This window comes from Haliaeetus albicilla, chromosome 1, assembly GCF_947461875.1.
Source record: "Haliaeetus albicilla chromosome 1, bHalAlb1.1, whole genome shotgun sequence".
NCBI classification, from domain to species: Eukaryota; Metazoa; Chordata; class Aves; order Accipitriformes; family Accipitridae; genus Haliaeetus; species Haliaeetus albicilla.
This window is the reverse complement of record NC_091483.1, coordinates 20,961,652-20,975,780: the sequence shown is the minus strand read 5'-3', so window position 1 is coordinate 20,975,780 and position 14,129 is coordinate 20,961,652. Positions and strand designations below refer to the sequence as shown.

The 14,129-nt window shown below is 50.1% G+C and overlaps 3 protein-coding genes across 22 annotated transcripts in view; 1 reads left to right on the top strand and 2 right to left on the bottom strand.

Moving 5' to 3' along the window:
* SEC31A (SEC31 homolog A, COPII coat complex component) overlaps window positions 1–1,847 on the bottom strand; it is a 46,213-nt gene extending 44,366 nt beyond the window's left edge. For 10 of the 15 annotated variants that reach the window (XM_069781534.1, XM_069781542.1, XM_069781570.1 and 7 more), the window contains exons 1-3: window positions 1,618–1,846; window positions 1,066–1,289; window positions 276–358 (exon numbers count right to left, since the gene is read on the bottom strand). In XM_069781534.1, the coding sequence (XP_069637635.1) occupies window positions 276–354 (79 nt within the window). In that variant the 5' untranslated portion in view covers window positions 355–358; window positions 1,066–1,289; window positions 1,618–1,846. Of the gene's footprint in view, window positions 1–275; window positions 359–1,065; window positions 1,290–1,617 lie in introns of all 15 variants that reach the window. The other 5 variants (XM_069781510.1, XM_069781516.1, XM_069781527.1 and 2 more) reach the window with 2 other exon arrangements.
* Window positions 1,848–1,976: 129 nt separating this feature from the next.
* THAP9 (THAP domain containing 9) lies at window positions 1,977–7,671 on the top strand. Of its 3 annotated transcripts, none has more exons than XM_069781646.1 (5): window positions 2,128–2,311; window positions 2,421–2,616; window positions 2,713–3,007; window positions 3,794–3,947; window positions 5,216–7,671. In XM_069781646.1, the coding sequence occupies exons 1-5, from the start codon at window positions 2,142–2,144 to the stop codon at window positions 7,176–7,178; spliced, it is 2,778 nt and encodes a 925-aa protein (XP_069637747.1). In that variant the 5' UTR covers window positions 2,128–2,141; the 3' UTR covers window positions 7,179–7,671. The 3 variants fall into 3 exon arrangements, with proteins under 3 accessions (XP_069637762.1, XP_069637747.1, XP_069637754.1); XM_069781653.1 differs by having other exon boundaries at window positions 2,131–2,311; window positions 3,797–3,947; XM_069781661.1 differs by lacking the exon at window positions 2,713–3,007 and having other exon boundaries at window positions 1,977–2,311; window positions 3,797–3,947.
* A 2,799-nt stretch (window positions 7,672–10,470) lies between these two features.
* LIN54 (lin-54 DREAM MuvB core complex component) overlaps window positions 10,471–14,129 on the bottom strand; it is a 40,974-nt gene continuing 37,315 nt past the window's right edge. For all 4 annotated transcript variants that reach the window (XM_069781682.1, XM_069781691.1, XM_069781673.1 and 1 more), the window contains 2 exons: window positions 13,854–14,056; window positions 10,471–13,281 (listed from right to left, as the gene is read on the bottom strand). In XM_069781682.1, the coding sequence (XP_069637783.1) occupies window positions 13,080–13,281; window positions 13,854–14,056 (405 nt within the window). In that variant the 3' untranslated portion in view covers window positions 10,471–13,079. The remainder of the gene's footprint in view (window positions 13,282–13,853; window positions 14,057–14,129) is intronic.

Genomic DNA, 14,129 nt, shown 5'->3' with positions numbered 1-14,129 from the left:
TTACAAACAAGCAGCAAGGGACAGTGAACTAGGAGTTAGGATCGCTGTCACCTTACCCTGGCAGAAAGAAGAGGATGCCTGCTGTCACTTGCAGAATGCAAAGCATGTTTTCATGCACGGCAGAACTGGAGAACTCCACTAAAGGCACCATGCCATATACCTTGCTCCAGCCTTCAGAATACAAAATAACTCCTACAACTTTCAATTACGACCACTTCATGGCAGCCACCACACATAGCCTGAAGCCTGCTTGCGCACACTTCCCAGAAACTCACCTGTGGCTAGGTAAATGGGGTGCTGCTGGGCAGGGCTCCATGCCTGCATGGCAGTACGATCAATTTCCTTCAACTTCATTTCACTGAAAAATAAAATGAAGAAAGGTAATGCTTAAATGGAGCATGGGGAGACTGCACTGCCACGGATTCAGCAGCTGCATTAGGACTTGGCAGAGGCAGCCAGGGTGATCGTTTTCCTAAAGATATCCCACAGAGAGACAGACACCTAAGCCATCCTCTCCAGAGCACACTGGGGAAGGAATAACGCTCCGTTGGCAGAATAACATCGACACGTAGAGGAAACTGATGGTTGCCGAGTAGAGCATAACACAGGAAAACGCGGGCAAAGGCTTCAACTGCTCAGAAAAACCCTTTTCTAGCAGCATCAAGGCACACATCGGGCACCCCAGAGCAGCTTTCAGCCTTCACCCACAAAGCAAACCCACCCTCGAGAAAACCTCCACTTCGCCCCTTGCCACCAAACGCCCTCAGCAACCAGCCAGATCAGAAGACGAAAAACGGCTTAAAAGCCTCCACCGCCGCATTTCTGGGTCTTATTTCAACAACCCTGGGGCTCCCCCCGCCTCAGAGACACCGTGCGGGGCCAGCGGGCGCCGGCGCGCGACCGACCGGCACCGGCCCGTTGGCAACGGTCGGTCGCGCGCCGGCGCCCCGCGGGCCGCCTCGTCGACCGGCACCTACGCCCCGTTTCCGACAGGAACTGAAAGGAAAAAAAAAAAAAAAAAAAAAAAAAAAAGGTGGAAACCGAAGGTTTCCCCCAACGCCTCACCTCCGCGTCCTCGGCGCTCACCCGTCCCCGGCCCGCTCCAACGTGGCAGCCGCGGCACCGCCTCTCGCCCGCCGCCGGTTTCCGGGCGCGCCCCGCGCCTTCCGGGCGGCGGAGAGCCGGGCTCCACCTTTCCCTACGCGGGAAGCGAGCGGGTGCAGCCGCCTCCTTCTTCGGGGGGGGGGGGGTCTCCTCCGGGTTTCTCGGGGCAGGAGCAGCGATCGGCCCTGGGGAAGAGGGAGACAGGCGTTAGGGGCGGGCGCCCCGCTGGGGTTTAGAGGAGCCGGGGGAAGGCGCCTGCAACACGAGGGCTCCGGTGCCGCCTGTCCTCCTCAGCTCGACAGCAGTAATCACGGCGTGGTCATGATGTGAACAGCAGTAAGGCTCATCATCGGACAGGGGCCAGGCCCACGAGCGGGGAGGGGGGGGGATAACTCCATCACACGTGAGTTAGCGACCCAGCCGCCGCAACGCGGCGACCCACCGGCTTTCACAGCCCGGGGGGGGGACGCGGCTCGTGGCTAAGGGCGCTTCCGGACGCGGCCCCTGACCCACCTCTCACGGCTGCCGGAGCACAGCTCCGCTGCCACCTCCCGCCGCCGGATTCCACGGCCGCTCAGCGGGCAGATGCTGTGCCCGGGGCGGGCGCTGCCCCGGCCCCATGGCCCGGCTGCGGCTTCCGCCTCTGCGAGGCTGAGCGCCCGCGGACAGCTGCCCCGCTGCCCGGCATCTCTCAGCCGCGCTCCGCGGCCCTCCTCCCACCGCCAGCCGCCGCGCGCTGGGAAAGGATGCCCTTTCTCCCGGCCCCGCTATATATGGGGACGGGGAGCGCTGCACCCATTGGCTGCGAGGATCACCGTCTGCCATTGGCTGCTTCTTCCTCCACTACCGTTACCGGTTGGCTTCGGTTCTCTTCCCATTTCCACCGTCGGCCTCTCTGCTTACGTCGAACCGAGGCGGAACTGCAGCGCTGCCACGAGAAGACCAGCAGCGCCCGCCGCGCCCAATGGAGAAGCAGCCTCCGACGGGAAGGCTGGGGGGGTCGTGGCTCGCGAGCCAATGGGACGGAGGACGCCGGGATGGGCGGGCGGTGGCAGCCAATGGGCGGGCGCGTTCCGTGCCGGGGTGGGGCGTGGCGGCGGGCCCCCGGCCGCGGCGGCGGGGCAGCCATGACGCGGAGCTGCTCGGCGCTGGGCTGTACCGCCCGCGACAACGGGCGGAGCCGGGAGCGCGGCATCTCCTTCCACCAGTGAGTGCGGCCGTCCCCCGCGGCGGCGTTCCGGGCCCCGCCCGGGCTTGGGGGGGCGGCCCCCGCCCGCCCACCCTCGCCTCCCGCTCTCTCTCTCCGTCTGCCCCAGGTTCCCGGTGGACGCCGCGCAGCGCCGCGAGTGGATCCGCGCCGTGAACCGCGTGGACCCGCGGAGCCGCCAGGCCTGGCGGCCCGGCCCCGGGGCCATCCTCTGCTCGCGGCACTTCGCCGAGGCCGACTTCGAGCGCTACGGGCTGCGGCGGAAGCTGCGGCGGGGGGCCGTGCCCTCCCGCTTCCCCCACCCGGTGCGTGCGGCTGGCGGCCGCGCTCCCCTCTCCCCGCCCCGAGCCGGGCCGCGTCGCGTCGGTGTGCGGTGACCTCCCCTCTCCCTTCCCCGCCAGGAGCCGCTGGGCGCCGGCCGGAGGAGCGGGCCGCCCGTCCGAGCCCTGAAGCAGCCTCTCCCCAGCCCCCTCGCCGGGGTCGCCGCCGGGGACCACAACTACAGCCTGAAGGGGCAGCAGGCAGCGGGCGGGGAGCCACGGCCGCCGCTGGAGCCGCCGCCGCCGCCGCCTCCTGCGGCCGGGAGGTGCTCCCGCGCGCACCGGCCCAGAACGGTGGCGAACATCCTCCAGGAGCTGGCGGAGAAGCAGCAGCTTTCTGAGGAAACCGTGAGTTTGCTGCAGGCCCAGTTTTCAGGTACTGCCGGGGGCGTCTGCTAAGGCGGAGTACTTCAGGGTCTGCGCTCCCGTTCCCCGGTTTCCTGTATCTGACTTGACGGTGTCAGTAATCCCCAACTGTTGGACTCCTAGGCCCGATGCTGTAAGGCACTGGAGTTTGTAGGTAGCCTACCAAGGCTTTGCAGTTTGTAGGTCTGGAATGCAACAACCAATTCTGCAAAGAACTAAAGTCTTCCTGAAAAACTCGATTACTTGAGGCTGGCTACGGTGCTCGGGTCAGACCTGTAACCAAAGCTGTGAAATCAAACCGTGCCACCATTCAGCTGACAGATGACTCAAGAATACAGCATATTTAACTCAGAAAACCTTGTCTTTTGTGCTGTCCAGAGGCCAGCTCTGTTAACGTTAATAATATAACCTGAAGAAGCCATTTCAAATTGCAGAGTCAACCATAAGTTAATGGCTTTTCTCCTGTTAGGCCAATTTTTAAGCAGCACCCACATGTGAGACACGGTCTTTACTCAAAACTGTGGAATGGCATTAGATAAAAGAGGGGAAAGACGTGTTGGGGACTCAGCCTCGGGCAGCATGGTAAGGCATACACTCCCTGGCCACTGCCTGTCTCCAGGAAGAGGAGACATGGTGATAGTGTTGCTGAGCTCTACACCTCACACCAGACTTCAGGACTGAGTGGTTCCAGAGGCTGCCCTGTTGCCTTGTATTCTGCAATGTGTTTGTACTATGCATTCCTGTTGTGTTATCAGCTATTTATTTGCTTCACTAAAGCTGATCTCTTTTTTTTAAGCAGATTTGCCTTGTGAGTTGCACAGCTGGAGGCAGATGGCAGAATACTCACCAGAAATGAGGCAATTTGCTTGTATTCTCCACCTCTACCATATTAAGGCCTATGATTATCTACGGAAGATTTTTCCCCTCCCTCATCCTTACAGCCTGACAAAGCAAGTTTTTATTCATTCATGCATTCTCAATGTACTTCCAGGTACTCATGTAGAAACAGTGTAACAGATCTGTCCTGAAACCATTCAGCAGTAGTAGTTTTTCCCTGCTTTGCTTTAGTAACAGAAGCAGAGTGGGAAGCAAATGTCAAGAAATATTGATACCCCTCATCTCAGAGAGCTGGTATGTGTTCATGCATCTGGGTGACAGCACGAGAATAACACATTCCTCACATTAGAGTAAGTGTGGAGTTTGCTAAGTATTCCCAGACGGGTACGGGTGTGAAAAAAGCTACATTTCAGGGCCTCAGCTGCTGTAGGGTCTGTAAATGTTTTAGTGTTCACTGGGGAGGAAGGAGGAATACAAAAAGCAGAGGTGCTTTACCACATTGGCACATGGTCTTGCCCTGTGATGTGGAGTGTAGGCTTGCGAGAGGGGATGGGTGAACTAAATAGTGGAAAGAAGGGCAAATACAAGTAAGGTCATCTAAAAAGCAGCAACAGGAGGCAGTGTTAAGGGATCACCTGCAGTATTCCACCAACAGCAAAAAACAAGTGAGGAGACACAGGCAGGAACAAGCATCAGTAGAGGAAATCAAAACCAATAGGACTATTGTCATGGTTTAAGCCCAGCCGGCAACAAAGCACCATGAAGCTGCTCACTCACTCCTCCCCCCTCCCCCGGGGGATGGGGAGGAGGAAGTACAAAGAAACACTCATACCTCAAGACAAGAACAGGGAGGGATCACTCACCACTTATGGTCATGGGCAAAAACCAGACTTGACTTGGGAAAAAAAGAAAATCAATTTAATTTACCACCAATCAAATTGAAACAAGGATAATGAGAAGTAAAACCAAACCTTAGAACACTTTCCCCCCACCCCTCCCTCCTTCCCGGCTCAACCCCACTCCTGGTTCTCTCCACCTCCTCCCCCCGACGGCGCAGGGGAACAGGGGTTGGGGTCAGTTCATCACACCTTGTCTCTGCCGCTCCTTCCTCCTCAGGGGGAGGACTCCTCACTCCTCCCCTGCTCCACCATGGGGTCCCTCCCATGGGAGACAGTCCTTCACAAACTTCTCCAACATGAGGGGGCGAGAAAAGAAACTCAGGCTATGCATTAAGAAAAGCAGGGTTGCTTGCTTTATACTCTGTCTTAGCCTGCTCTGCAGCTCCAGACATGGCTGACCATGTCCTAAGTGGTCAAAGGTTCTGCCTGTTGCTTCAGTTTTCTCAGAATCACATCTAATAGCATCCTCCCTTTTTTTCCAGTTGGCTGTCTAATAATGAGGCTGCTGCAGGCTTCAGCAACGACATTTTTCTCCGCCTTCAGGAAAAGGTGGAGAGAGGGGAACAGGCCTACTGCTGCTGTGCCCTGATGGTGCAAGACATGTCCCTGCAGAAGCAGCAGGAGTGGGACCCACAGACCCAGCGCTTGACAGGCTTTGTTGACTTGGGAGCAGGCATCCTCGATGCTGATGAAGCTCCGCTAGCCTCAGAAGCAATAATCCTCATGGCAGTTGGCATCTCAAGTCCCTGGACAGCTCCACTTGGCTACTTCTTTGTGAACAGCACAACCGGCCACTTAATTGCTCAGCTGCTTCGTCAGACTATCAATAAGCTGAACAACATTGGCATCACGGTGCTGGCTGTGACATCAGGCGCCACTGCTCATGGTGCTGAGACTGCCAGAGCTCTGGGGATCAGGATAGATCCTGAAAGCATTCAGTGCACTTTCCAGCATCCGCCCGGCTCTGCTCACAGTATCACATACTTCTTTGACATTTGCCATGTGCTCCAGCTGATAAGGAATGCTCTGCAGTGCTTCCAGAAGATAGAGTGGCTCAGTGACACTGTGCAGTGGCAGCATGTGGTGGAGCTGGCAGCTTTGCGGGAGCAGAGGGTATTAGAGCCATGCAGTCGCAAGTCAGGTGGACCTGGGAGTAAGGAGAGTTACCACCTAAAGATCAACCTTGCTACCCTGTTGTTCAGCGAGGGTGTTGCTGACGCGCTGGAACACCTCCAGAAGCTGGGCCTGGCCTCATTCCAGAACTGCAGCGGTACCGTCAAGTTTGTGCGTTTGATGAGCCATCTGTGTGATGTATTTCATGGCAGAGGTCCCTATGGAAGGGGACTTAAGGAGCCTTTACTAGCTGGAAATTACACCAAAATAACCCACCTCTTTAATGAGGCCAAGAGCTTCTTCGTCACCTTAACAGACTCTATGGGGAGATATGTTATTAAGAGCAAACGCAAACTAGGATTTTTGAGTTTCTTGCTCAATGCCGAAAGCCTCAAGTGGCTTTACACCAACTATGTGTGTCCAGAAGGCACTCCCTCCCACCACCTCCTGACCTATGCCTTCAGCCTTGACCCACTGGAGCTCTTTCTGAGGGCCCTCCAGCAAGCCTGCGGCAGCAATGGTAGCCCCACCTGCAGTGTGTTCCAGGCTGCTTATCACAAATTGCTAGCTAGCTGCAGCCTGGTGCCAGGCTCACCACACAGCGGTGGCTCAGGCAATACGAGCTCCTTGGACATATCCCTGTCTCGTAGGAGAGATCTGACCCTTGGCAGCGTTTGTGCTCAATATAACCCAGCTCATGGGAGGACACTGGCAACAGAGTACCCCTATTGTGCAGGCCTTCTTTTGCATGGCTCTGCACTGAGTAACGCGCTGACAGACCTATCGCTGCATGCACAGAGCATCACCTGCACTGCGGGCTTCATTGCTGAGCAATTAGCCTTTGGCTTGCAATGCGAGACTTGTCTTGCTTCCCTCTTTGACTCAGATGAGAGCAGGCTAAGATGTGGGTCAGTGCTCTATGTAAAAAAGTTAGGTAGAGTAAGTCTGCCCTCGGCAAGCGTGTACCACATAACAAGCATTTCGGAACAAGTCCTAAACCAGTATGGCAAAGTAGGAGATGACAACAAAAACACCAAGCTATGGCATTTGTTTCTAGAACAGAAAGTCTTCCAGGAGCTTCTGGGAGAAAGTCCCCTCTTCCCCACCCTCACGAACCATTTACTTGATGGGGAGTTGGGTGTCAACAATCACTACACAATCTTAGTAAAGGAAATAACACGATGTTACTTAAACATCAGAACAAACCATGCCAAACACCTGAACTTGAAATACCATTGTGGAAGGCACAGATTGAAGAGACTGAAGGGAAAACATTTGTCTCCATTGCCATTGGGTAACTGTCAGTCAAGCCAAACCCACACAGGGTCATGAGTACTTACTGCTGTTCCAAGGATGGCTGTATCTAAGCAATACATGTGAGGAAATGTGGTGTCTTCCCAAGATTTGGCTGGCAAAACTGGTGTTGATAAGCAGTGATGTGTTGGGCCACTGCAAGCCATCTGATCAGTTTGGCTAAGCAAAGCAAGGAAGTTCGTCTGATCCTGTGTTTCATCTAACAATCCTGCAAAGCAGCCACATATTTCATGAGACTCTTGTGGCAGGTCAGGATGAGCAACAGTTGCACAAGGTGCCTGGGAAAGTGGTAGGGGACACTGCAACATGTCTCCTGGAGGTGCTGGGTGGTTTAGTGCTGTGAGTGCTCTTGCCAGGAGAAAACTGATGCATCTTCCATGTGACTGGGGGGATCATATGTCCTGGCAATCTGATTTCACCAAAGCAGATCTGCTTTAAAAAAGCTGGAGGCAAGAAAGCTTGCAGAGCTTTTACTTAAAAAAGAAAATAAAGACGTGAAAAGAAAATAGCACTCAAGTTGTACACAAGCTCCAATCTCCACTCCTACATGTCTCATCAAACAGCTAAAGAAGCTGTTTAAGTCTAGATCCCCTGGAGGGGGGACTACAGTTATCAAACTGCACCCCTAAAGGCCCACGTTTTACAAGGAGGGTAGTGGATACTAAGCAGAGAAGGCTGTTGTCCATGAAGGTGAGAGGGCAGCACTGAGGTTGTGACCAGGCTTCTTGTGCCCAGCGGTACCCAGGGGCACTGACACCCTCCTCTCTGGGCAGGAGCCCCAGGCACCAGCATATGGGTGTGCTGCAGCAGGGCAAGCATTTCAGGTCCCATTAACTTGGCCCCATCAGGTCACGCACTCAGCTGTGCCACATGGCCCCATCCTCCCAGAGCTGGCATGTGTCCTGCAACCCAAGGCACCTTTTCAGGTGTTGTTTCTATTGATTACTTGAATCATAGATTTGATGCCACCAAGTAGGACAGGATTCTTCAGTCAATTTCCGTGGCAAGGAAGCTGCCTTGGTAGGCAGTGCTTTACCTGGAATAGTGAAGTTTGGCATAACTGCTGCTAAATGGCTTCCCTTTGCCATGCAGAACAGCAGTTGCATCCATAGAGATGGAAGGCAACTATTTCCCACAAAACTCTGGCCATTCAGCTACTTTTGAGCTGCATGTTGGAGATGGGATGAAAAATGGTGATCCACTGTGTCCTAGGACAGGAATAATATTCAAGGTGCCATTTTGCCTACCAGTGACTTGACAAAACTGTCCCTGGTCAGTTTGGGCTCTTCCTCTTCCCCTTAGTCCTACTCACTCATGGTGGGAGCAGAGCTGCTGCATTCAATTCCTCAAGCTCTGCTTTGAGATCAGCAGCACAACTTCACATGTTCTCTACTGGGAGTAGCAAACCAAAACCTCTAGACTTTTTTTCCAGTCCAATTGCCTAAGCAAAAAGCCATGCTGAAGCCATCACTTTCATGGAGCCATTCCAGCTACAAGAGACTCTCCAGATAACTATTTCCCTCCCATATATATGAGATTTTTTGGAAAACTGGCAAAATGCTGAAGTGCCAGTGGTAGATTGGTTGCACTCATGTAATGTTGTAACATTTGCATTGCCTAAACCTCCAGCTCCAATATGAGCTGAGCCATAGCGAACAGGCACTTCCTCACTGTGCAATTTTTTTGGCTGGATATAAGGCTGCTTCCACTTCTTGTTTACATCTGAGGGAGCCTTGTCTTGCCTGATTCATACTGCACTGCCTCCTGAACAGAAAGCTCTTGCACAAAGATGTACATGAGCTCCTGGCTGCTGGGGTGAAGTTGTGAACATGGCAGGCATGCTGCACATGGGGCTTCCCCATCTCTGAATTTCTCATGGGTTTTGTGCAGTTGCTGCCAATTGGTGAACTGAGCCGGAGACTGCTGCGCAGATAAGCTGACTTCAGGCTCTATGCATTCCTGTGGCTGACCTGCCTGTACCCATGACCACCACAGTTCACATATCCTTTTGTAATTCACTGAAATGTTGATGACAGAGGTTTTCAAGAGATGTTGAGGTATAGGACTTGGTAGGATGGCATTTGAGCAAAAGCACATTATTAGACAAAAGTGGTAGTTACCTAATTTACAAAGCTATCAAGTATTGTAAGAAAGCTTGACAACTGTTACAGGAACCCTGTACCAATTGCCATTATTTTCCAAAAATACAGACCTGCTGTTGTCCACAACAGATACTGCTGGCTGTACTCACACCACAGGAACTATCAGGTTTCAGTGGAATTTTCCAGCATTCATAACTCCACAACTGCAACCAAGTGATTTTCTGCACCACTCTTTCCCACTGTGTCTTTTGGACGCTATTTTCTCTTCTCAGCAACTCCTTGCTCAGATGTTCACCATCTCTCTCTGAAACATCCCGACTCTTGCTAGCATACAAATACACCCCTCAGTCACTTTGAGCACCTCATTCCTTCTCTCAGTCCTCTACTGCAGCTTAACATGACAGCCTTCCCTCACAGCAGCTGGTGTGATAGGGGGGGAAAAGCTTAGTCCCCTAACATCTTCTGTTCGCTCAACATCCTAACAAGACTCCTAAGACTCCCTGAGCATTTATCGTATAGTATATTTACCAAGCTGCTAAAAGCTGAACATAGAAAGTGGATGCACAACCCCCCACCCTCAGGTTTTACTTCGCAGAAACAAACCACAAGCTCTCTTAACTGACTTGTATTCCTTAATGCAACCAACTAATACAGCTTTGCAAGAGCTGCTCACAAACCTCCTCCCCAAGAAAGACATAAACAGACACAAATGCCACCAGAAACCAGTGCATTGCATCCTGCTAACAATCAGTCTAAGGCTCTCAACAAAGTTTTGCCCAGGGTCTTCAGGGAGTTCTGTGTAGCACTCTGCTGTCTTCAAGGGTGCTGCAGAATGGCCGTGCACATTTTTTTGCTCAGTCTGAGCCTAACTCTTGTCCAGCCAGTGCATGTGAAAAAACTATGCTCTCTCATTAAATAGTTTAAAAGAAATTGAGAAATTTCTCAACTATCTGGTGCTGGCTTGGTTGACACATTTTGGCCCTTTATGAATTGTGCCACAATGTGGCATGAATTGCTATGCATGAATAACAGTACACCAGTAACCATGGGTTTATCTCTGGTAGGATTCAAATCTCATACTGAAGATCCAGGCCAGTACTTGCATCAGAAGTGGGCCTAGCGTTAACAGATTTATTTTGATATTTCAGTGAAAATCTTCTGTGTATATTTGTCAGTGTTGAAGGAAAGGAGTGCAAAAAAAAATAATATTTACAGAATAGTATAAATGTTTATTTTTCTTTGTGATTTATCTGACTGTTTTATTTGTACAATATAGAAAAGTGTATCCTTTGAATAGGTCTAGTAAATATAAATTTAATTTTTCTACTTTCAGATGTAAACAGAACTAGAAAATGAACTCTTGCTCCATTCCCAATTATTTTCATGTAACTGGATGAACTTGACTGTAAATCTTGTCCAGCAGTTTGATGCAAATGGCTAAGGAAGTACAAAAACCAATTCACACATTCTACACCAGGGAAAGTGGAGAGAGGAATCCAAGCTTAATATTTGAGAAAGCTTGTTCAAAACAAAATAGAAGAACTAAGAGCATTTGATTGCACCTTCAAAGTCTTTACAAGCAAAATATTCTCAAGCAATGCCATCATACATAATTACAACTGTAATCTAAATTTCACAAGTGTTTTTGCACACTGTATATAAATACACATCACAAAAGGTGCAATTTAGAGTAAGACATGGAATATATACAAAATTAACATGGATTGAAGTCTAAACAAAAGAAGGCATATTGCAATCTGTTTGAAAAATAACATAAGTAGGTATTACTTTATTCACTTACACTAATTTACATTTATACAAATCTTACTGGGCATACTGTATTAGGTCACTAGAAGTAAACTGAATATCCGCACTATCTACATGTAAAGTTACTGCACTGATTTTTTAGTAAACCCAAGCCCTAATTATGAAAAAAATGGCATTTACTTACACAAGAGGTGGATTCCCTTTTCAGAGATTTGCACAAACATACTTGCTATTTATGCTCAGGGAGATATTAATAGCAGACAGAGCCCTTCAGATGGTGACTAGCAGGTCAAACCTTGTATGAAATGGCCACTCAACAGGCCCACCACTGCTGCTGGCCACCTCCCAGGCCCTTTGTGCCCCCAAGGTATTTCAAGGAGAAACCAGAGAAGGGTCAAGGAGAAAGGGCCTTCTGCTCAGTGCACAGGACCGTGGGGTGAAGACAGGAGTGGAAGCGTCCTCCCATCGTACTGCCATCACACATGTAGGCACTTAGCTCTGCTGCTGGTTTGCCTAGCCCCTACCTTTCACCAGCCTGGCCATGCTAGAAAACCTGAAGGAAGAGCTCTGCTGCATGTATTTACAGCTTTATGTGAGGAATACAAAATCCCTTTTGGAAAAATCTAGCTACTTCAGGGTGCAGTGAGATAGGTAATAAAAATGCCTGTGATGAAACACAGGTAAGTAACCTACCAGGTTAATTTTGCAAATGTGTTCCACTATCAGAAATGTGATCTGAGATTGCCTACAACAAATACTGAAAAAAAATCCCCTGCCCTAGTCTATACACAGCTATAGCTGATTCCCCCTGCCCCCCTTCGTGTAAAAGGATCTGTGCATCTGTTTTGGTAGCAATCCTGATTCTGTGCTAGCATCCTCTCTGATCACAGCTCTCGCAGTCATTCTAAACAACACTAAAAAAAACCTTATGCCAAGTAAATTGCCAACATACAGAGAAGCAGCACCCTGAAGACCCACAGCCAGGCTGAACATGATCCCTACCTGAGTTTGCAAGTCGATTCGGATGCAGATTGTCTCGAGTCCTCATTAAGACAACTGTGGTTCCACTGTCTCCCATGATCTTAGCTTCTCAGTCTTAAACAATTTTCCAGGGTTACAGCTCAATCCTAGAAAACACAATGGACTGTACAGTCCTACCTGCAGTGACAGATGAGGCTGCTGCAGACCTCTGAAAAACCAAGCTTCACCTAAGCAACAACATCCATCTGCTGCACACTTAGGTAACACCGTACACTGGGCAGACAGTCCAGCATTGCGGCATGGCTGCCCTTCCTCACTTCTGAGAATGGGCCACTGTCTTAGCCTTCAAGTTCCAGCTTAATAAACATCTGAGCTCTCAGCTACATTCCTATCAAAAAATTCCCATTAATTCCATTTGCCTCTAAGCTCCTTGGGCCTCGCTCCAGTGAGATTCTCCACCACTTGCCCAATGCTAGATCTGCAAGGAACCCCTCTGTATTATTGCCTGGGTATTTCAGAGTGCTCCATGCACTAAAGTAACATGCTGTGTCAGGTCCTAAATACAGGTACTACCTTCCACTTAGATGCTTATTTTTACACACTTCCTTTCAGAACTATCTTGGATACACTGATACCTCCTTATTACGGGCCTGTCACCCAAAGCATCACCTGGCTGTTGACATCACCTGTGTTTTCCTGTATGCACAAAGTGATGCAACTCCATACACTGTAAATAATATATATTATAATAATTTATATATGCCCTTCAGGCAATTATTCTGAGGGAAAGGGGAGAACACACCTAATTTTTAAGAAACCCAAGGTAAAAGCTGTACATAGGGAAGAAGAATTGGCCTTTAGGCATTGTCTTAAGTAGAATAGGATTTAGCTAAGATTTAAAAGGCTCTACATCTTGTTATAAAAGATTTTCTTGTTTCAATCTTACACAGGTCAATTTACAACAAGCACCAAATTAACAAATATTATTAAATCCTCTATGCCGAACCAAAGTGTCCCTGTGCCTTAAGTGTTCTGTTCAGTCCGCTTCGTTGTGGCTCATGTGCATGAGTCAGCAGTTCATGGCACAAGTGTCACTTTTGGACTTCCCTGCAGAGTTAATAACTCTCATCAAACAGCGTCCAAACTCCTCCAGGATCATGCGCTCTGCTGCAGCTTTTGACTTGCCCATCTTCTCCGCTTGCTCTGCCTGGGCAAGAAGGCATTCGCAGGTTGCATCAGCTACCTCCTTGGTTACAAACGTAAAGGGTAGCCTGAAACAAAGAAAGATCGACTCACTCTCAGCAAAAACACACAATGCACGTAACTCCAGGGCTGGGCAACTTTTTAGTACAAGGACTGATGAGATTTCATCTCTCATTGCTTCCAAGAGCCTTTAGACAACCAACAGGGAGTGAATAAGCCACAGTTACAACCAAATGAACTCATGGGCCATTGTGCTTTGGTGCCTGCCTCCACTGATGTACATTTTGATATAGACTTTGAAATGCCCAGGTACATAGAACAATTCTCCAGCTTTTACTATAATGGCAGCTCAAAGATTACATCCTCTCAGTAAACAGGACACTTGCACTTCACGCTTTCTGTTGAGCACATGGGCAACCATGAGAAGACAATGCTTAGTTATGTGCTTGAACACAGCTAAGCTTGGCATACCCTAGGTTCAACAGAAAGCACAGTTGCACGAACAAAAAGCTCCATTCACGTGAGCGCTCCTGCTTCTCCAGCTTACATAGATAACACTCAAAGATGACAGGGACATACCTGTCACATCAGAAAAAAAACACATTAGAAGCAACTGAAACCAGGTGCTGCATTAACTTACTTCCCGCCACCACTGCTGAGTGCTGGTGTTGGCCTTGTCAGCAGATCTGAGATCTGGGAAGATAACTTGGTCTTTGCAGCGGTCTGCTGCTGGACCCTAACTTCTGCAGCATCTGCTAAATGCATCAATGTCTTTCGCTCTGGGCTTTCTTCAAAATTTTTACAGCCAATGCATTTGCATATGGAAGAACACATGATTTTTGCCTGAAAGAAACAAACAAAACATGAGAAACCTGTTGCAACCTTGACTCCCTTTATGACAAGCCACAACAAAAAG

Excerpts from the sequence above, each read along its gene's own strand:
- THAP9 (XM_069781646.1), top strand. The coding sequence starts at position 2,142 with ATGGGCGGGCGGTGGCAGCCAATGGGCGGGCGCGTTCCGTGCCGGGGT. Across the intron at positions 2,617-2,712 it reads CCTCCCGCTTCCCCCACCCG|GAGCCGCTGGGCGCCGGCCG; the intron begins GTGCGTGCGGCT and ends CTTCCCCGCCAG. Across the intron at positions 3,008-3,793 it reads GCTGCAGGCCCAGTTTTCAG|CAGATTTGCCTTGTGAGTTG; the intron begins GTACTGCCGGGG and ends CTTTTTTTTAAG.